Source organism: Zootoca vivipara, chromosome 1 (genome assembly GCF_965207765.1).
Source record: "Zootoca vivipara chromosome 1, rZooViv2.hap1.1, whole genome shotgun sequence".
Lineage (NCBI taxonomy): Eukaryota > Metazoa > Chordata > Lepidosauria > Squamata > Lacertidae > Zootoca > Zootoca vivipara.
The window spans coordinates 96,533,408-96,555,319 of NC_142582.1; the positions used below are offsets into that span (position 1 = coordinate 96,533,408).

The 21,912-nt window shown below is 40.1% G+C and overlaps 1 protein-coding gene across 4 annotated transcripts in view; it reads right to left on the reverse strand.

The window, feature by feature from the left end:
- Positions 1-21,912, reverse strand: part of CDIN1 (CDAN1 interacting nuclease 1) — a 120,569-nt gene that overhangs the window by 7,979 nt on the left and 90,678 nt on the right. Inside the window, exon 12 of one of the 4 annotated variants that reach the window (XM_035110478.3) lies at positions 2,464-2,613. The exons of the other annotated variants lie outside the window; for them this stretch is intronic. Within the exon in view, the coding sequence (XP_034966369.3) occupies positions 2,538-2,613 (76 nt within the window). The 3' untranslated portion in view covers positions 2,464-2,537. Of the gene's footprint in view, positions 1-2,463; positions 2,614-21,912 lie in introns of those variants that run through there. 4 annotated transcript variants of the gene reach the window in all.

Below are 21,912 nucleotides of genomic sequence, written 5' to 3' on the forward strand. Positions count from 1 at the left end.
CAGCAAGACCAATGGACAGGGATGATGAGATTAGATTTTGAGGAAAACGACATCTGGAGGGCCACAGGTAAATAGAGACTTTCATCAGAAAAAAACTCAGTATGAAAATATTATTATTATTATTTGAATTTATATATCACCCTATACCCAGAGGTCTCAGGGAGGTTCACAGAACAAAATCAAAATATAAAACCACAAAATATATAATCAAAATAAATCCACCCGTTTCAGTAGCAAAAGCTATTACTCTCATAAGTTTGGATTGTTTTTGGATGTGTAGAGATCACACTTGCATTTCAAATCAGTGAACTTGGCAAAGCAAAATGTTTCTTTGGGTTTAAAATGTCTTTCGAGGCAAAAAGTAACTCATAAAGGGGCAAAATCTTTCCTTGAAACTGCACATGGATAAACAGGATTCTCATTTCTAAACCTGTCAGTCTTTGACTTTCCACCTGCTCTAATTTTACATTTACATTTTTAAAGCATATTTTAAGAGCATGCCTAATAGATTAAGCATTATTTTTAACTAAGTTCAAAGGGAAGGAAAAAAAAACCCTGCAGCTTTGCTCGTGCTACCTGATTTCACTATGGCAACAGGAGAAAAATGGTAAATTCTAGAGATTAAAAGAGCTATAATTCCAGTTGAAGGAGTAAAAGTAAGAATTACAATTCATTTGTAATTCCAGGTAATTTACACCACCTTTGAACTATTAGTTAATTTTAAGAACCTCATTTTCCAAGCATGGGAACTCCTAAGATATTACACAAAGTGGATTGAGAAGTTTGAGTAGGCATTGTTTTCTCTTTACTGTATTTATTTGCTCTGGCTTAACGCATAAGTATTTATGTAGGTATGTGCAAATTTACGGAAATGTTGCTCTATAAAGGCTTTTGCTTTTAAATACTGGTCTTAAAATAATACTTATACTTAGGAGACGATAATCCAGGGGATGATGGATTTTAGGATGTTTGCTTGATCACATAAAATTAAACCTCTAAAAATCTTCATAGGATCTTAAGATTCTCAGGTAATATTCCCTTTAGCATTTTATAACTCACGGGTAAATTACGGTAGCTTTATTTCAGTGCGGGCCACAAAGAATTCTGTACCGTGGTTGCACTAAAAATAGAACGACAAAGTGTAAATAGCGGGATCATTCTATCTACTTACTAAGGTATTTATATCGTGCCTTTTTAGGAGGTGAACAAGCTCTAAGAAATAGCTAACAGAAAAGAACGCTAAAAACAACACAAGACTAAACAAAACCACTAACCCCAACCACTAACTGAACAGTTGTAAAAGAGAGAGAGAGTGGCTAAAACATATATTTTGTCAAGGAAATGCTAGAACAAATTCAACAAAAATAAGCTAGCAGAACTTGATGCTACTTTTCTATGTAGAGTACAATGATTTTGTGTGTGTGTCTGTGTATGTAGTATAATTTTTTTTTAATTACTTTATACATTTGGATGCAATCCACTCCCACCACAGCAGTAGCTGCCTGTTGGTTATGTTGGGAGCAAGGGCCACTGTAAACAATAGGACTTACTACTGAGTAAGTCAGTTACAAAACACCCATTTAAATTAATGGTTCAGGACCAAATGTAGCCTAAATATGACAATGTACGAGGGCTGTTTCATACTAGGAAAAATCCTTTCAAGATATACTCCACTGGTTGGCCCAACTGTGATGAGGATAGCAGCTGCCATTAAATAAACAAATCCTTATGTTAATAGGTTAAGTACTTGGCTATGCACTTGATAAATGTGAAGCTAATATAATCAGTGGCAGTAAGAAACCATACAATTGGTTGTTGGCAGAGCTAATCAGAGCTTCCAGTTTTCACAAGGGTAAAGTTTCAGAAAGATGTCAACTCTAGGCCTTTTGACCTAGATGAGACTTTGGACATGCCAGCCTTGTGTTCTGGTAAACAGGCTGGAACTTAGAGTGCAAATCAGTAACATGTGCCCTTCACTAATAGAACACATGGCTTTAAAATTAAAATGCAATGTGATCGAGTGCTTCGGGATATTTTAACAGTTAAAAGAGAATGTGGCCAGATAAAATGCTTAGGTCACATCTTTTATGTCCCCTTCCCTTCCCCACTGGACAAATTCAATTGTATTGTATTTCTTTAAAATCTGCTGGAAAAACAAAAAGTTCGGTTAATTATTTCATGGTTGATTGTCTGGAGGAAACGAGGATTTTGTGTTTTTCTCTAAAACATATGCCACCTATTAGATAAATAGGTTTCACTACATCCAACTAACAAAAAAGAAAAAAGGGGAAATGACTTTGCAAATACATAAATGTAATAAAAACAGCAATAATATAGAGATAATTATTTTTTTTCTAAAATGCTACATTTGTATTGAACAGAATAATGGACACACACACTTCATCTGCATCTATCTACACGAACACACACAAACTAAATATATGTATATACACACATACTAAATATCATTAATCAATAGTTTTATTCCAGCTCTGAAACAGATGCTGAATTCATAAATTCTTCTTCAGATAGTGAATTCAGTTCTTAAGTGACAATATGGTTGGAGATGAAAAATGAGAGGATGTACCAGCATCTTTGGTGGAATCCTGGAGCCTGCAGAAGTACAAAAATGTTTAGGAAATAAAACTCCAAGGGGGGGGGGCAGCTCAATGAAGACTGACCTTACTTAGCGGTCAGACAATGCTGAATTACACTGGGTCAGTTTCTACATGGCCTCTATAGACATAGTTCACAGTTAAGCAAAATGCTCTGATGGTTCTAGTCTACTTTTCCAAATGGGAGACAGCACAACTAATCTGCAGAGTCCTGCAACGGATACTCCCTGGGACTGGGCAGTGGTCACTGCACACCATAAGCTGCAATCTCAAGAGCAAACCATGGACAACATGCTAAGCGAAACCATGGCTTAACTCACAGGAGCACACCAGCAGCAGGAGGAGGGGAGGAAGAGCAAAATGGCTACTATCTCTGTTCCAGGAGCCCACATGCGCTCGTGTTTGCACTAAGCCATGGTTTTGCATAATGTTATGTCAGACTGGGCCAGAATAATGTGAACACGTGAGACTGATTCTGAAGCATTTACAGTCATACCTCTGTTTAAGAATGCTTCTGTTTGAGTACTTTCAGTTTAAGTACTCCGCGAACCTGGAAGTGTTTACTTCCGGGTTCAGACGTGTGCGCATGCGCAGAAGCGACCTGCGTGCTTCACGCATGCGTAGAAGTGCTCTATCGACGCTTCGGGCACGTGCGCTAACGGCGCTTGGATTAAGTACTTTTCGTGGAGCGAATGGCACCCCAGATCAAATTAAGTACTTAACCCGAGGTACCACTGTATTTAAGGGCCCTAGAGTCAAAGCGATAAGAAGGAAACAGCAACTTGGGTGGCAATGATGCTGCATTTCTTTTTTAAAAAAATCTGCAGTTAGATTATTCATGAGAATCAAGTTAGCATGACCAAAAAAGAAAGCTAAGTGAAGGAAGTTCACATGGACAGACAGAATGCTGGACTTAGATGTGGGTTCAAAATCTTTGCATAGCTCTGAAGTATGCAATTAAGTAACTACTGTACAGGACAAATTGAAAAAAGAATGAAAAAGCCTTTAAAAATGCTGTAGAAAAAGAGGAATAATTATTAGTGAGACCTGGTACATACATTGTAGTTTGGAGTGCTCCTCTTCAGGGTTCCAGTGACGCAGGCTCATATCCTATGTCCTGATACTGCATTCCCCTCACCCTTCTCTCTGGTTTTCCGTCCTTTACCACCAATAGTTGCCAGCATTTGCTGGCCACTGAGCATTCTCAGTCCTCATTGGGGTGTTTTGGGTTCTCTCACAGGGCTCCCCTCCCCTTAATTTTATTTTTTTATTTTTGGTAGTTTGGACTTTGCCCAAGCCTATTGATACCTCCTTATTGTTTGTGGATTGTGCCAATTTGGTTATATCAATAGTCAGAGGATAAGGCTGCTCTTTAGTATACAGGATAAATACATAAGCAAATATAGATGGTTGCTGATTACTTTGGGAAAGTGTTCACTAAATCGAAGGAAAGGGGTAAAATGAGAATCCAGGTCAAAATATAAAGCCAAACCATACAAATAAATGATGGATATATAAAATTACTCTGCGTTTATCAATAAATGAACATCAAAAGAATATATAAATAATAATAATTAAGGGAAATAAGGGGGAAAGTAAGATTATGAAAATCTCAAAATATAAATATTTCAGATTTAATAATTCTACTTAATGTTCCAGTATTTCAGCAAAACATTAAACAAATGCAAGTTATTTTTGTGATGTAATTAGTTACACATGTCTGTAACCACAGGTATGTAAACCATAAAAAAAAACACCACAGGTATGTAAACCATAAAAATTGGAATATAGTTCAGGGAAAAAAGCATCAGGAAAAAAAGAAGAAAAAAAGAAAGCTTTTAATAAAACACAAATGAGAAGGTTGCAGTCCACTACTCTGTGTTAACACCTCTGGCTTGTAATGGATGCTATCACAGGATTACTATCCAGATTTTGTTTATTTTTCAGTATATTGGGGGTCTGAAAACCATGCTGTCTTGCACTTCTGTTACTCTGTAACCTTAACTATTATTCCCACTGTGTAAAAGCAAAGCACAAATTTAAGGTGACAAAGCACCAGTTGGCGGATGTGAAGTACACTACGAAAGCACAAACCTCTAAAAGCTGCATAACCATTATGAAATAACTGACCTATATGAAACTGCTACCATGGTTCACAAATTTATTGTCAGGTTCCAGCCTCTAGCTGTTCTCTGATTGTTCTAAATACTTGACAAACTGAAGCCTTTTCACTTTCCGTTGAAATTGCCTCATCTTCCTGTCAGAGCGCCATGGGGGACTCCATTACTTTTCCGACTTCTTTCCCCTACTGACAAGTCATTTAGCTGGCTTCTTGTTGTGAAGGCTGTCCATGTCAAATTAGCCAGGGCCCCTATTGTCCTTATTACCACTCGAAAAGCCATCATGAGTAATGCTACGGGGTCCCTCAGTTGTCATCATTTGTCAGAAAGAAAGGGAGTGTGGTTACATATAGTTGACAGGTAATTTCAGTGTCTACAATTACCCCAATTAGTCTTGTCATAAACAATTCGATAAATGCACACCAATACAAACAGATAAACACACCAAGGTCTCTCACTATTAATGTTGTGTAATGGGTAAATCAGTGATATAGTGCTATATTTTATTTATTTCTTTAAACTATCCTCAGCTGTACGATGGCAGTTGCTACCTGGTCAGCACAAATTGTACTATCTACTTTCATTAGCTCATCACTATCTGAGAATAAGAAAGGCTGTGACAAAATTCATTTGGGGGGTGGGGAGGAAAGGGAGCAGATTGCCTAAAGCAGGTGTTATAGCAAAGATAAAACAAAGGTTTTTCAGTTCAGCACCGCCATGCCTTTAGAAGTGATTATGTTAAAAAATGAAAAAACAAGAAATGCTCTGGAAAGAGAGGGGAAAATACATTCGTTCTGAAATTAGAAGCACCTGATTTTTTCAGCTCAGTTGGTGGTGTGACATATATTTAACAACATGTATTAAAGGCTGATACTGAGAACCAATTATTTCACTCATGGTATTAGCACTATTTCCTTCAGATATATAATCTAAAAGTGTAAGAGATACACCCCAAAAACACCCAAATACATCATTCTTCAACAGACCTGATAATTTCTGAATTTAGAACTATTTGGCTACAAGTTTAATAAGTTCAATATAGCTGACAGTGAGTGATGTTATGATTTTACTAACCAAACACTGTCAGTACCAATTTCTGTTTCATAATGCAGTACATATCTGTTTTAACACAGCATACTACAATGCTGCAGTGCTGAATTAAGGACTATGAAGCTTATTCCTGAGCACCTTACAAAAAAACTGTCCAAATCTCAGTTTCTCTTGAGTCTGCTGCACCCTGTCTATTTGCTGACCGCAGACTTAAGTGACGGGTGGAGAACCCAACAGAAGTATGTTGTTGTAGGAAATTGCTTTTGGCAACTATTTGTTCAAGCTCAAGATTTTTTTATTTTTTTTTATACCAACACTAAGAACCCAACAGAAAACAGGACAGGTCTCCCTAATGAGTAATCTATTTTAGCACAGTCTTGTCTAGGCATGACAGTTTACTGAGAGGCTTGAAAAACTCGTAATTACCAGTGTTACAGGGCAATTAATGTATATTACACTGCACTACTCATGGCAGCAACTGTCATTTTCTCAATAAAAATGAGTACTCTTCAGCTAAAGGTGACATTAATTGGGACTTTAATGACTATGCAGAGGAGCTGAAGCCAAATATGAACAAAACAGCGATTCAATGAGCAACTTCAGAAACGAGAAAATTGTACTAAAATGAGATTAATTGCTGTTTAGAAAAAGGAAAGAACCTAAAAAGCTATTAAATTGCAGGGTTTGGGTGCCCGGGTGATGGTTGTGATGTTAATCTTGCATTCTCACAGCAGGCAAATATTCACTAAATTCAGAGCCTTTTGACAGCAGGAAAAATCATGTATGCTTAACTTCAATCCATCAAAAATATATTTCAGCTTTTATCAGTGTTCTAAATACTTCTGCAATTTCAAAAATTACTGCTCCATTCCTTGGCTGTCATCATGCAAATGTGAACACTGTCAATATTGCTGTGAAAAATTCCTCGGCTTCAAAAGGCTTACTTTGGTGATAAAGAAAGAAAAATGTGAAGATTAGAATTGCAAAACACACACTACTAATATAACAGAAAGCAAACAATAGGAATGTAATATTTAAATTGTGGAAACTGCTAAAATAGAAAATGATGGGGTGTTTGTATATGTGTGTGTGTGTGCACGCGCGAGAATGCCAGTGAAAAATAATTTCTGTAAATCTTTGATAGCCTATACATGCATATAGTTAATTACTTATTAAAAATAATCAGGACATAATTTTGCTACTCAACTTCAGGTGATACAATTATTAAAACAGTTCTATGGTTTCTAAAAAACCTTTATCCCTTCCACTTAATACTTGAAGCAATTATATAATTGCTTTTCCTCATAGCTCTTTCAACTGTCATGATGACTGTATACATAAAACATTGCATTTAAACTCTGACATATAAGAGGGATAAACATAGGTCTGACTTCCTTTGAAGTTTTGTCTTCAGAAACTAGAAATTTTAAAACAGAAAATTAGTTTAGCTATTGAGTGAGGCATATGGATTCTTTACATGTGTTAAGCTTTATGCAGCTTTATGCAGCATTCAATAGAAAAGCACTGGCATTATGGTATTTCACAATTTCCTTTTCTATAATCAATTCTGTTTGTTCTGCATTTTAATAATTAAACAGCTATCTCATCTATAAACTTAAGGACACACACATATTCTTCTGGTCCTATTAAAGAACTGCATCCAATAAATGCCATAATAAAGGAGTTTCTAAAAGCAGTGGTCTCTCCCTCCCTCTCTCATGTTTTCCATTAGTAAGGTTTTAACTATTTCCTGCACAGTTATGCAAAGTCTAATTGGCCAGTGGTGCATTCAGAAAGAATTCCTAAATACTGTAATGTGATTATACACGATTGTATTCAATTGTGTCCCACACAAAGTAGAGCCATGAAAAAGAATGAATTTAATTTAGCCAATGTCCATTAAACTCAATGGGTCTACTTTGGGTAGAACTAGCATTGAATATCACCTACAATGGTGTGGTATTCTGCTGTAACCTAAAGAAAGCCACAATTCCCAAACTCTTTTTTGGGATGCACCTGTCACTTCTTCCTCACAAATCTGCCTCCACACTCAGGTGTCCTGTACTTATGGTCACTATAGATGCTTCAGATGATATTACGGCCCATTAGTCTGCTGATATTGAGAAAACTTGAGGGCAAATCTAACTTTTGTGCGAGAGAAATTTGAGTTCAGTCCAGGTACTAAGAAAGAAGTCCTGAGCTAAGCACATGTTATCCGACACACTTAACTTTGACAGTGTAACCCTATACTTGTCTACTTAGAAGTAAGTCTCAACTAGTTCAGTGGGGCGTATTCCTAGTAAAGGGGGCTACAATAAAACACACAACAAAGAAAACAACACCAAAGCAAAATCCATTTAAAAGCAACAGCAGTAGATGTCATGAACATACATCTTAGCAGGAAGCCAGAGATGGGACGATCCATGCTTTATGGGAAATGCTCTTCTACGCTATTGGTGTAGCCACTGAAAAGGACTAAGACCAACTGTGGGGCAGCTCCAGCAAGCATGGCCAATGGGAGTTTCAGTTTAGCAACAACTGGAGGGCCAAAGGTTCCCCATACCTGGTGCCATGCTTCCGACTTCCTAATAGTTCTTGGCTCACTTGGCTATATGACTAAATGCCCATGGAAACAGATTTCTCAGGTGGTCAGATCTACACAAGCAGTGTCTGCCTTTCTGCCCCCCTCATACCCAATGCAGCACCTTTTACCCTCCCAGAGGCCTCTTCTGAGGTTCAGTAGACAGTGGGATACAGTGCAAGGGTTAGCATAGGAGGAAGAATCAGGATAGACGAAAGAAAGTAGTTCCTCCCACAGCACATAGTTAAACTACAGAATTTGCTCCTTGAATATGTTTTGATGGCTACCAACCTGCACGGATTTAAAAGGGCTTTAGATAAATTTGAGGAAAATAGACTATCAATGGCTGCTATTCATGATGTCTAAGAATTGGTGGTGGTATGTCTCTGCATACTAGTTCCCGGGAAGCACAAGTGGGGAGAATGCTATTGCGCTAATGTTCTGCTTATGGGCTTCCCATAGGCATCTGGTTGGCCACTGTGAGAACAGGATGCTGGACTAGATAGGCCTTTGGCTTGATCCAATAGGAATCTTCTGACTTGCAGTAAAAAAAAAAATCAATCCCAGTCATACTTGTGTATGAAAAATACAAGTATGCATTAATGAATGTTGACTACTCTGTATGTAGAAAATGATAATAGAGTGGCACCTCGCTAGACGAACGCCTCGCGGCACGAATTTTTTTGGGGGCAGACTCGCAAGACGAAGCAGGGCGCTGCGAGGAGAAAGTCAGACCGAGAGCCCGCCCGCCTCACGCTTCTGCCATCGCCCGGAGCCCACCGGCCTCGCGCTTCCGCCGCCGCCATCGCCCGGAGCCCACTCGCCTCGCGCTTCCGCCATCACCCGGCTTCCGCAGCAGCCGGATCCCCCCTCACTCACCTTAAGCCTGCCTGCCTGCGCACGAATGAGCTGTCTGTCTGGTTGGGCGCGAGGGTCTGGCTGCTGGGGAAGGAGGGAGGAGCCTCTCCCTGGCCCTCCTCCTGCTTCCCCCTGAAAAACTTCTGGCCGTGGCGGGTGAGTCGGTACCTTTTTTGCGCTCCCCTCATAGGAACGCATGAATTAAATTTCAATGCATTCCTATGGGAAACCGCGCTTCGCAAGATGAAATTATCGCAACACGAAACGACTCGTGGAACGAATTAATTTTGTCTTGCGAGGTACCACTGTATACTAATTGTATGACGATTTAAAGCCAAAAGAGAAGAAATGGGACAGAATTGACACAGAATGGCAAGATGAGTCTCCTCTCTGCCTGCCAGGATACAAATTTTTGAGGCCGAATGACTACTATTTTGTCCTTCTTTGAATACATTATGAAATAGCCTTAAATAACTGTATTAATGTACTTCCCCCCCAGCGCACAATGAGATTTATGAACTGAAAATTGCAGAAGTATGGGGGGAGGGGAATTTTTTTTTTGCTTTTTTATTTTGTAAATGCAACCAGATACATGGTCTGAAAATACAGGGTTGCATCTGTTTGTGCAAGCTGCCTCTTCCCAGCTTCTGTGATTCCTCCTTCCACTGCCACCCTTGGCATGTATCCTACTCTTTTTCTGAAGGTCTTACTCTGGATGCAACCCAAACTATTTAAGAAAATTTACAGTGCATGCCTAACCATGTTCTACTAAGAAGTTAGTCCTACTGAATTCTCTTTCTCCAAACCTTTATTAGCCATTACAGATATAGACCATCTTAAAACACCCATACACATTTTTTTAAAAAAAAATATACAAAGCAGCAGCCATATAAGATATATAGTAACAGAAATTTTCATTGGAGTGTTTTCCCGCTAAACCGTGCCATTCACTACTCCAAGAGATACTATTGACAGAAACTCAGCCACCCTTGCAGTTACCTCCGGTTTAATATCAGACAGGTAGAATTTGATATTTTCATTGTGCCATGATGTTAAACTACCCTTCTGAATTCAATGGGACTTAGTCCCAGGTTACTGGGGCAAGTATTGCAGGCTTTCAATCTCTTCCAATCGTTCCCTGGATTAGGGCCAAAATTTCTGAATTGTGGAAATAGCTAGTTCTGAAGAACTAATTTTAAAATAATTTCCTTGGCATGACTGACAAGAATATGATAAGAGAAAGCAGAAAGGACTGAGAAAGCCCAACAAATAAAAGTAAATTTGTTAGGACAAAACGTTTTCACCTCATAATAGGATAGGCACTGGGAATTGGAGTAAGAAGGATGTCACACTGTGTCTAGGAAAGTGTGCCTAGGTTTGCAGTTTAAGGGAGATAGTAATACTGTATACTATCAACAACTGGAAGATTTTAATTTCTTATTCTGTTTTAACTTTTTCTTCAGAGGTTTTTTTGGAAGTAGTTATTAATTCTTTCTTAGTTTCACAAGATTTACTTCTTAATTAATGGTTCAAATCTAACTGTTCTCACCGTCATTAATAAATTAGCAGTATTTTAAAAAACACATACAGGCTGCATTTCTAACCACACTTATCTGGAAGCAAGTCCTAATGTAAAACCAGTGGAACTTAGTTGCATGTAAATATGCTTAATACCAGGATAAACAGTATGCAAACTGCTTGAAGTTAGTGTTTTCCAGTTTGTTGCAAAAGCTACGTCCTAAAACCAGTACAGGGACCCAGGTGGCACTGTGGGTTAAACCACAGAGTCTAGGGCTAGCTTATCAGAAGATTAGCAGTTCGAATCCCTGCAATGGGGTGAGCTCCCGTTGCTCGGTCCCAGCTCCTGCCCACCTAGCAGTTTGAAAGCACATCAAAGTGCAAGTAGATAAATAGGGACCGCTCCGGCGGGAAGGTAAACGGCGTTTCCGTGCGCTGCTCTGGTTTCGCCAGAAGTGGCTTAGTCATGCTGGCCACATGACCTGGAAGCTGTCTGCAGACAAACGCTGGCTCCCTCAGCCTATAGAGCGAGATGAGCGCCGCAACCCCAGAGTCGGACATGACTGGACCTGATGGTCAGGGGCCCCTTTACCCTTTACCTTTAAAACCAGTACAGTGTTACCTCAGTTTTTGAACGTAATCTGTTCTGGAAGACCGTTCAAGTTCTGAAATGTTCGAAAACCGAAAACTCAAACTAGGCCTCAGAATCTTGCACTTAGTGGAAACCCAATGGCATGTTTGACTTCCGAGGCGTGTTAGAAAACCGAAGCGTTTACTTCTGGGTTTACGGCGTTTGTAAACTAAAATATTCATCAACAGAGACGTTTGAAAACCAAGATACCACTGTATTTATGTTAGGACTTGGTGTTCTCAAGCAGGATATGTTGATAGGGTTGCCAGACTCAATAGAGGACAGGAATTCTGTGCCTTTAATTGCCCTGCTCTCTTTTGAGTCTGGAAACCTTAAGCCACAGGTGTCAAACACAAGGCCCGGGGGCCAAATCCGGCCCGCCAGACCTCGTCATGTGGCCCGCCGAGCGCCCCAGCCAGCGGGACCCAGCAGTGGGACCTTGCTGCTGAAGCGCCGCGCCAACAAAGCGCCGACAAACAGCTGGGGCCGGGGAAATGCTTTTTGCCCCTGGGTCCCTTCGTGCTTTTTTCTGGCGCTGAATCAAGGCGGCGACCCCCCCCTTTCCCTTTCTTTCTTCCTCTCTCTCGTTCTTATTCTTTCTTTCCCTCTACTTCCTTCCTTCTTTCTCCCTTTCCGTCTTCTCTCCCTTTCTTTTTCTTTCCTTCTTTATTCCCTTCCTTATTTACTACTCTTCTTTCTCTCCCCTCTTTCCTTCCTTCCTTCCTCTCTCCCTCCCACTCCCTCTTTTCTTTCTTTCTTCCTTCTTTCCTTCCTCCCTCCCCTCCCCTCCCTCTCCCTCTCCTCAGAAACATAGGATGCTGCTTTATACTTCTGGCTGCCAGCGAGTCAACCTCAGCCAGTCCCTTTGGTGAAGGGTGGTGGCTCACTGGCAGAACATCTGTCCTGCATGCAGAAGGACCCCAGCATCTCCAGGTACCAGTAGCTCTGCAAAGCTCCTGCATGCATGAAACCCTAGCGAGCCTCCACCACCCAGTGCAGTTACCAAAAATCATTTTTCAATAAATTGTACAATAATTGTACATTTGAATATCTACTTGCCATTATTCTGACTATGTTTCTGCTTTCAGAGCTAGTTATTACTTACATTATTACAAAAAAAAACAGTAATAATTGAATGCAGTGACAATAATTTATGATAATAAAGAGTGGACACATAGTCCTACAGATACAACCGGCCCTTTGAGGGTGACCAAACTGCTGATGCGGCCCCCAATGAATTTGAGTTTGACACCCCTGTAAGCAGACCCTTTGTTTAATTTCCAAACAAAGGGTTTGCTGGTTTCTCTTTAATGTTTCCAGACTCAAAAGAGAGCAGGGCAATTAAAGGCACAGAAGTCCTGTCCTCTATTGAGTCTAGCAACCGTATATGTTGAATCTGGGAAAACTAGAGTTTAAATTTTTGTTTTTCCAGGAAGCTCTTTGGATAGCTTTGGGCAAATCACTATCCTTCAGCCTAACAGCACAAATTTGTTGTGAAGTGAAACAGGATAATTTATAAAAATGCACTGAAGTGTCAGCATCCAACAGGTATGATCTGAAGGCAGCTGAGGAAACCACCTTGCTGAAGCCAACTGTCAGTGTGTGGACAGAAGGCCTTTTGGGAAACACATGTGTATTGCCTTAAGTCCCATGATGGAAGAAAGGTGATATTATAAAAGTAAGGAAAAATTATATTAAAAACAAGAGCTGTTTTTTTTTTTAAAAATCAAATCATAAGGATTATATTAGAGGCACTTTGTGTGAAGCTGGAGAACAAATGACATGAAAAAGAAGGAGTAAAAATTTAAATTATCACGAAACAGCATTAGGCAACTTATAGTGTAAGTACGCCGAAGCCTGGAGTTTGCAATTTCATAGTCAATGAATAAATCAAAAGTCTATAAAGAATTCATTTTTGAAAGAATAGAATAGAAACTATTATGAGGAGCTCACAGCTAAGAAAGTGGTTCTAAACAAACAATCATATTCTATAGGCAGGATCCACATTTTGCCTTCCATCCATCTATCCATCCATGGAAGGCTTCTGATGCAGCAGAGTGATTCTGGTGGCAGGATGGGGTGGAGAGGTAAGTTTGCAGCATTTCCTCTCTCTTCCCTGTAGCCACCTCTCCCACAATGCTCTGGAAGGTTCCTCAGACATCCATGACAGGATAGAAGGTGACATTGAAAACTGCAACGGGAGGGGGAAATCAGCAAAATGTGCCTTTCTCTCTCCTACCAGCAAGAGTGAAGTTTGGATCCAACCCAAAGCATGGTGGTGATTTGGAATGATGCCGACCCACTCTGCCTTGGGTCCTGTGCTTATAGAGCACAATATGAGCAGACCTAATATATGGAGTTGTACACCACAAATGATTAATCCAGATTCTATTGCAGTCTATTCTATTCTAGATTCTATTCTATCTTTTGAATGCCACCCCAAGTGGGGGGGGGGGAATCACCTGGTACTATCTTTTCAGCACCAGGTGCAGACCCTTTTATGTACTCATGCCTTTTAACAGCTGCTATGAATATTTTTTTAAAATAAAAAAAATATTACTATCCTGGTTTTATGTGGCATTTGCCTCAGATTTAAATTCTAAAAAAAAATGTTAGGAAAGGAATGTAGGCCCCCGTATAAACATGAAACTGCTGTTTGACTAAAATAACGAGACAGCAGAAATACTCACTTATTTTGGCAAAACTATTTGTGAAACAATCAGTTCTGCTAGTGATAGACACCTTGTTTAAGGTCAAAAGAAGAGGTCTATAGACACGAACAACTGTTGCAACTTTTAGAAGAGTGTACAAAGGTAAAATGAAACAAGAGTCTCCCTCCTTTGCTCAATTCACAGGTGTTCGTGAAACCACTATTCTAAAGTTAGTGGAGTAAATTGCAAACATATCGTTTATTTTTGTCATCTGGTTTGTCTTAATCATGATCTAAAAATTCATTTATAAGCCTGTTTACAAAATGCCATGTTTATATCAATATCATATGCTGCTTGCTTGAAACTGTACACATTAAAATGAAGAACAGAAATCTGTGTAATGGTCAAAGACAACCAATAACAAAACCACTAAATTCTAGTTGTCAAACATAATTTACAATGTATATTTTTTTGCTTTTTCCTGATAAAACAGAAATTATTAAAATTAAAGTGATATGGGTGAGTGTTTATGGCTTCCTATTAAAAACCTGACTTACAGCAGTATCCATTTAAGTTTAAGGGAGAAGAAAATCATATAGAGATCTCTGTGCGATGGCCTGGTGACTTTATATCCTCTTGTCAAACCTCAGCAGTTTTATTTGTAGTGATACATGTTGAAGAAGGTTGGAGGTTAAAGTTGATAGGAGGGCCAGCAGGAAAGCCAACCAACTTCTTTCAAAAGATTACAACCTTTAACCTATTTGTGTCTGTCGGCAGACGCTGCCGACTTTACAAGTGCACATTTTATATACACTTTAAGCTGAACCCCAAATTCTAGAACATATGAATGAAGTAAACACACTTTGCACTTTATTATAGTCATAGACTTCTAATGTTACTGTCACACATGCTATGTCCATACTCTGACTACAGAATAATTGTTTCAAAAACCAATTTGGCCTTGTAGCAGTCTACATGCAACAAAAAAAATCTATTCATGATTTAGAAAGGGTACTAATAAAAAGCAATTCTAGAGGAAATATTCACACGAAATATGGAATAATATTTTATCTTCACTCTTGGTATCTTTTTTCCACACAAATACACAATGCTGCAAGATCTCATGAGGTTCACAAACAAAGCTGGACTATGATTCTGCAGCCAAGCATTCTCGAAAGGTGAGACATAACCATTTTTTATGAACTTTATAGATCCTGAGTTCCAAATACTTTGCAGGAAACCTGGACTAGCTGTGTACCCATGTGTCACCATTTACTTTATGTCCAAATAAATTAGTTAGATAGTTTTGTTAGATAGTTTCAAAATCTTGAGTACTACAATACAATTTCTGTATCCTAAAAACAAACCACTACACAAAATTACAAATAAAAAGAAGTATCAACACAACAAAATGTAACTGCTCCTAGCAATATATGTATACATGTATTTTTTTCTTGGAATAAAAATACAGTGGTACCTTGGCTGTCAAACGTAATTCCGGAAGGCCATTCAACTTCCGAAACATTCGACAACTGAGGCGCAAAGGGTGGTCGGCAAAGTCAATGGAGAAAAAAGAAAAACACACAGCAGAAGCCGTTCGACTTCTGAGGCGCGTTCCAAAACGGAAGCAATTACTTCCGGGGTTTTTGGTGTTCGAAAACCAAAACGTTTGGCTTCCGAGCAGTTTGAAAACTGAAGTACCACTGTAGTTCACTTTCTATTATCAACTCGTGTGAAACGGCCATCGTTCATTGGCATTTTCTTCACATGCAGATGGATCCAGATTAAATCTTTGGCATACCCAGGTAGGGCTGGGAATGTCCCCCGTTTGAAATTCCCTGGCCATTGCCCATACTTGCTGGGACTGATGGGAGATGTAGTTCAGCAACATCTGGAGGACCAAGGGTTTCCCACCTTAGATATTCTCATCCCAGTGTGAGTGCTTCTGCAAAACTCTTCCACATGTCTGTGCTCCACAAAGAAATGGCAGTATATAAATACCTAATAAGGAAAAATGCAATGCCATTCAAATGAGACTTCCTAACAAGTAAAAAACGAATAAAACTGAGCAGTCCATGGGAAAAAAAGGAATTGGGGTGCAAGAATAATTGTAGTGGAGCATGCTATATAGTGGAAGCCTACCACCTGCAAAGTCCCACTGGCAGGGTTATGAGGTGTAGGGGTGTGAAATTCCCTCATTTCCACCCAGCACAGAGCTTGTAATGGGTTGGTACACAGCCTAAACGCACACATGACATGGGAGCAACAGGGCTGCATTATGTTATAATAATAATAATAATAATAATAATAATAATAATAATAATAATAATAATATATTATTATTATTATTTATACCCTGCCCATCTGGCTGGGTTCCCCCAGCCACTCTGGGCGGCTTCCAACAAAACATTAAAATACAGAAATCAAACATTAAAAGCTTCCCTAAACAGGGCTGCCTTGAGATGCCTTCTAAAGGTCTGGTAATTGTTGTTTTCTTTGACCTCTGGTGGGAGGGCATTCCACAGGGTGGGTGCCACTACCGAGAAGGCCCTCTGCCTGGTTCCCTGTAACTTGGCTTCCCGTAGCGAGGGAACCGGCAGAAGACCCTCGACGCTGGACCTCAGTGTCCGGGCAGAACGATGGGGGTGGAGACGCTCCTTCAGGTATACTGAACCGAGGCCATTTAGGGCTTTAAAGGTCAACACCAACACTTTGAATTGTGCTAGGAAACGTACTGGGAGCCAATGTACGGTAGGTCTTTCAGGACCGGTGTTATGTGGTCTCGGCGGCTGCTTCCAGTCACCAGTCTAGCTGCCCGCATTCTGGGTTAGTTGTAGTTTCCGGGTCACCTTCAAAGGTAGGCCCACGTAGAGCGCATTGCAGTAGTCCAAGCGAGAGATAACTAGAGCATGCACCACTCTGGCGAGACAGTCCACGGGCAGGTAGGGACTCAGCCTGTTCTATTCAGATAGATCCCTGTGTGTGTGTGTGTGTGTGTGTGTGTGTATCCGTATCAATTTAATATCTATAGATACTAGAAGTAGAGTCCTAGTTTTAAAAGCAAAGCATTTCCTCAGAAGGAATACATTTCTCTGATTTGATAGTCTATATATTAATGCTTTGTACCTCATATTACCCATGTACCTTTTGCGATGCCAATTATTCTGGGTCCTACAAAAAATAAAGCTGCAATGCTTTGGGTATGATTTTTGGTTGTTTGTTTGTTTTCACATTACTAAGTGCTACCGACTCAGGGATGCACATTTCTATGGTGGTGAAATTTCAAAAACAAGAATTATGTATTAATAGCTCAACTGAATTGCTCTTATCACTACTGAACCTCTGAATCTGAATGACATTGAAAACACTGCACATAATTATCTCAACACTAATTAATGCAGATGCAGTAGAACATTTGGAAGAAGGAAACATGTCACATAAGGCACTAAATGCTCATATTTGTTTTCAGTACAGGTGATGCCATTTTCTTTCGGTTGAATTCAAATGGATTTTATGAATGCTGTGGCAAAAACTAGGTACAGAGTAGTATACGAGAAGGATATCCATTTGGGTGTTACTAAAAGGTAAATGGAGTATTAAAAAATGCAGTATTTTGGTCCAAATTCAGACTCTCACTTTGGGTGGGACTTGGTTGGTTGGGATTTTGGCTTTCTCAGGTGACCTCCCCCCACTACCTTTATATCTGTTGGAGCAATCAGAACAGGGCTGTTCTCTGAAGCTTTTCCTTCATATACTGGGAAATAGAGCACACCAACAAGTCTCCAAATATTGCACGGCAACTAGTTCATTATGATCTCTGTTGTTGCAGGAAGTCTTGTGAAGCAGACACTTCTGTGCATGCAGATATCCTCAGGTCCTAGTATCTCTAGTTATAAGGCTACCTGGCTAACGGAAAAGGACGTTTCACAAAACCCTCAAGAGCTGCCACCAATCAGAGAAGACAATACTGGGCTAGGTGGATCAATGGTCTGACTCAGTATAAGGCAGTCTCATACGTGCCTGGGAATTGGGAGTGTTTTTGCTCTTTTCCTCCTAGTGAAAACCGAAAAAGTAACAGGACCTCTGTTTTTTTGAGAATGAGGTGTTGTAGGTGTGTATAAGTGGATCTGAAGGGACTGGTTCTCCCTCAGGTAAGACAGCATGTGAGTAAGTTCAACAACCTCAAAGCAAAGGTTCTATATGGATGTGCTATCAGATGTGGATGGCAATTGGTAAGATAAGGAGAATGATTTATAAATAAAAAAGGGACATTGTGGGATAAGAATTAAACGGAAGAAAGACTGAATGAATAAGGTAAAGTTAAAAAGGTAAATGACCCCTGGATGGCTAAGTCTAGACAAAGGTGACTATGGGGTATGGCGCTCATCTCACTTTTCAGGCCGAGGGAACTGGCGTTTGTTCACAGACAGCTTTCCGGGTCATGTGGCCATCATGACTAAACCGCTTCTGGCACAACTGGACACCACGAAAGAAATCAGAGCGCACAGTAACACCATTTACCTTCTCACCACAGCAGTACCTATTTATCTACTTGCACAGGCGTGCTTTCAAACTCCTAGATTGGCAGAAGCTGGGACAGCAACCGGAACTCACCCCATCACACAGATTTGAACCGCTGACCTTCCAATCGGCAAGCCCAAGAGACTCAATAGTTTAGACCACAGCACCACCCACATCCCCCTACTGGATGATTACACAAGCACTGATGTGAGAAGGAAACAGACAGGGTTGTTTCTCTATATATGCTTGCAGATTTCCCAACAGGCAAGAAACCAGGCAGATCCACTCCCAGTGCAAATTGAAAGCACATGGCTCCCCCCATAGACTCATGGGAACTGTGATTTGTTAAGGGTGCTGGCAATTCTAGCTATTTAAAGGAGAAACTACAGTTCCCAGGATTCTTGGAGGGGGAAGTCAGTGAATGTGCTTCAAATGGAGGGCACACCCCTCCTCTCAGCATGCAAAGACGAAGCAGAAACACCAAGGGGGAGGGCATAGGCTTGATGAGGAATCAGAAAGAGGAAAGCTGAGAGGAGGAGAGCACTAAATTGTCTCCGATGGTGGACTCTGACAGTCCTGCCAATGCTGCTGCCTTGCCCCATCCTGGTGAGTGGCCGTGACACTGCTGTCAGAAGGGTGGTTCTGCACCTTTGCTACTCTTCGCCAGCTGCTCCTATCATTTATTGCACGTGCTCAGGTGTCTTCCAGTTTGCCTCCCTGCTACATGCAGTATCTTGGCAGGCATCTGCTGTGTTTGGCTGAAAATGTGCTGCCTCTGCCACACAGCATTCATGTCTCCTGGCAACGTCCCTTCTCCATGCTAGTCATTCCCATCTTGCTGAGATGCCAAGCCAGTCTCTTCAGCAAAACAGCCTTCAACATCAGTTCACGTACCAAAACACATAATTTTGAGATTGCGGAGGTATTGTTACTTATATGTAAATACCGCCAATTCATACAATGTAGCATGGCAGGGTACAACGTCGTATACAATGAAACGCCATAAAAACAGTACGAAATGATCCAAACAACTGGAAGTATGATTGAAAAGTCTAAATCTGATTCTCCCCACCCATTTACACCTTGCCTTCGATCTAGACTCAGAAATGGGTTCAGGAGTACCTGACTCTACAATTACTAGTAACCGGGCAGGAGTACATAGGATCACAGGAAGAAATCTACTCTCTACAAATCCAAGGCAATTCACAATAGATTCCACCTTCTTCCTCTCTATTGCCTCTTCTGTATCAAATTTCAGTTCCTTGGAATCTGGCTTTTTGTCATCACTCTGCAAAGCAGTATGCAGATTAATAGTCACACATAGTCACACATTAATAATAATTAATAATAATAAAAAAATTTTCAGGCAGACTGCTTCATCAGTAGAAGAGACGAGAAGCAGGGCTCATTCTATCAGCTCTGCACATTCCTCCTGCCCCAGAACGGTTTCCATTCCAACTGATCATTTTAAGAACTACTACTTAACTTTAGGAATTGGCACCTACTAAATATGTGGACATCTACTATGAAGACATTTTGCCAAAAGAAACTTTTAACATGGGTGCTGCCAGCTGCCAGGATCTCTACAGCACAGCAAGTGAAATGGCGAAGAAAATCTGACTCTGTCCTTATGCTATAAAAATATATGGAATTTAGTTATTGCAGAAAAAAACAACACATAGATTATCCATGTTATGCTGATTAAAATGGGACAATTGAACATCTGAACATTTCATCCTTAAAACTGCTCCAATTAAACACATTCAGAAACCTAAATTATCATACGAATGAAGATGGAACTCATTGTTTATCTTAGGCAATGTATGGAGCTCCACAAACTGTATAAAGTAGGAAGTTCTTCAGACAGGAATGAAATACAAGCACATGTTAGGTGACACATAGTGAGTAGCAGGATTCAAAATCTCCTGTGGTTTAAAGATCATTGAGCGCCACTGAAAAATCTTTTCAAGAGTTTAACTTGAAAGCTAAGAGGCTCATTTTTTTCTCTACTACATGGAAGAAGGAACATTATGAAACTATATAGAAAACTTGACAGGATAAAGTGGAATGGCATCACCAAAGTGAAAAAAGTAAATCTCTCCTCTAAGACCACAGTGACCAATCATCTCTGCACACCCATTCAAAAAATTTAGTAGCTCATACTTCTCTGATGCTACGACATGCCCTATAAATGCCCACCCATTATTACTGACTGCTCCTTGTGCTCTTTGGCTGTAAAATATCCCACTCTTGAAATTCATCCTTTTACTCAGAACACTTGCCAATCCATTTCCAGCTTCTCTTATGCCTGTGTGTGAAAAGCATCCGAAACCGAAGTCAATTTTTTTTTTGACCATTGTGTACTCCTGTGGTTTAAAGCTCGAGCCACTTCATAATCTCCTGCCTGATTACTCAGCAGCTCTTGGGAGCTTCCAGGTTCCCCCTCTGTATGCCTGGGTTATCCTTACTGAGTTAACAGTAAACCAGAGAAAGCCTTAAAGGTAAAGGGACCCCTGACCATTAGGTCCAGTCGCGGATGACTCTGGGGTTGCGGCGCTCCCCGAAAGTCATTCTCGAGGGTTTTGGGATGACATGTGATGGGACTGCCTTGCAAAATTCCCTTTCCATTGTGCAATACATCTCTTGAACCAAGCCTAAACTTGTTAGGGTTTCTTCGCGTCACCTTCTTGCAAGGAATTGGAGAGTATTTCAAATGAAAGGTACCGTATGTAAGTTGGGTAGATGAGACTTTGGTAACAATGTGTTTTATTCTGATTTAAAATATCTAAGTGTTTAGAGGTAATGCTATCTCAGTTTGATATTGTTGGGTGAATTCTGAATTGTATATAAAGGGAAAAATTGTATTATTTACAGAAAATGAGTTTTCAAAAAATACTGAAGGTGTGTGCTGAAAATGCAGTTCTGTGAAGCCGATTTGTCTGTGAAACAAGCTGCACAAAAAGAAAGATAACTAGCACACACATTCATTTGGTACTTTGTTATGACAAACCAGCCGGTCAATGTAATTGATGGACTTCCTCTGGGGTGAGAACCAAGCTTAAAAAAACAGAACAGCACAGCACAGCACAGAACAGAACAGAACAACGCACCCCAGAACAAGACAAGGCCAAGGAAAAGAGCCAAGCTCTAAAAGACGAAGCAAGTCAAGGGTATTTGTAAGCAACTACTCATCACCCAGTCAGATTACCCTTTTCCTAGTGTGCCAAAAGCAGTTTAGCTCAATTAAGTTCCCAGAAACACTGTTAATTAAGCTATTTTTTTAAAAAAACTAAGTTCAAAAGGACAAATAAATGCATTTTCACATTTAAAATACCAGCAGTGACATTACTGAACTGAAGCTAATAAT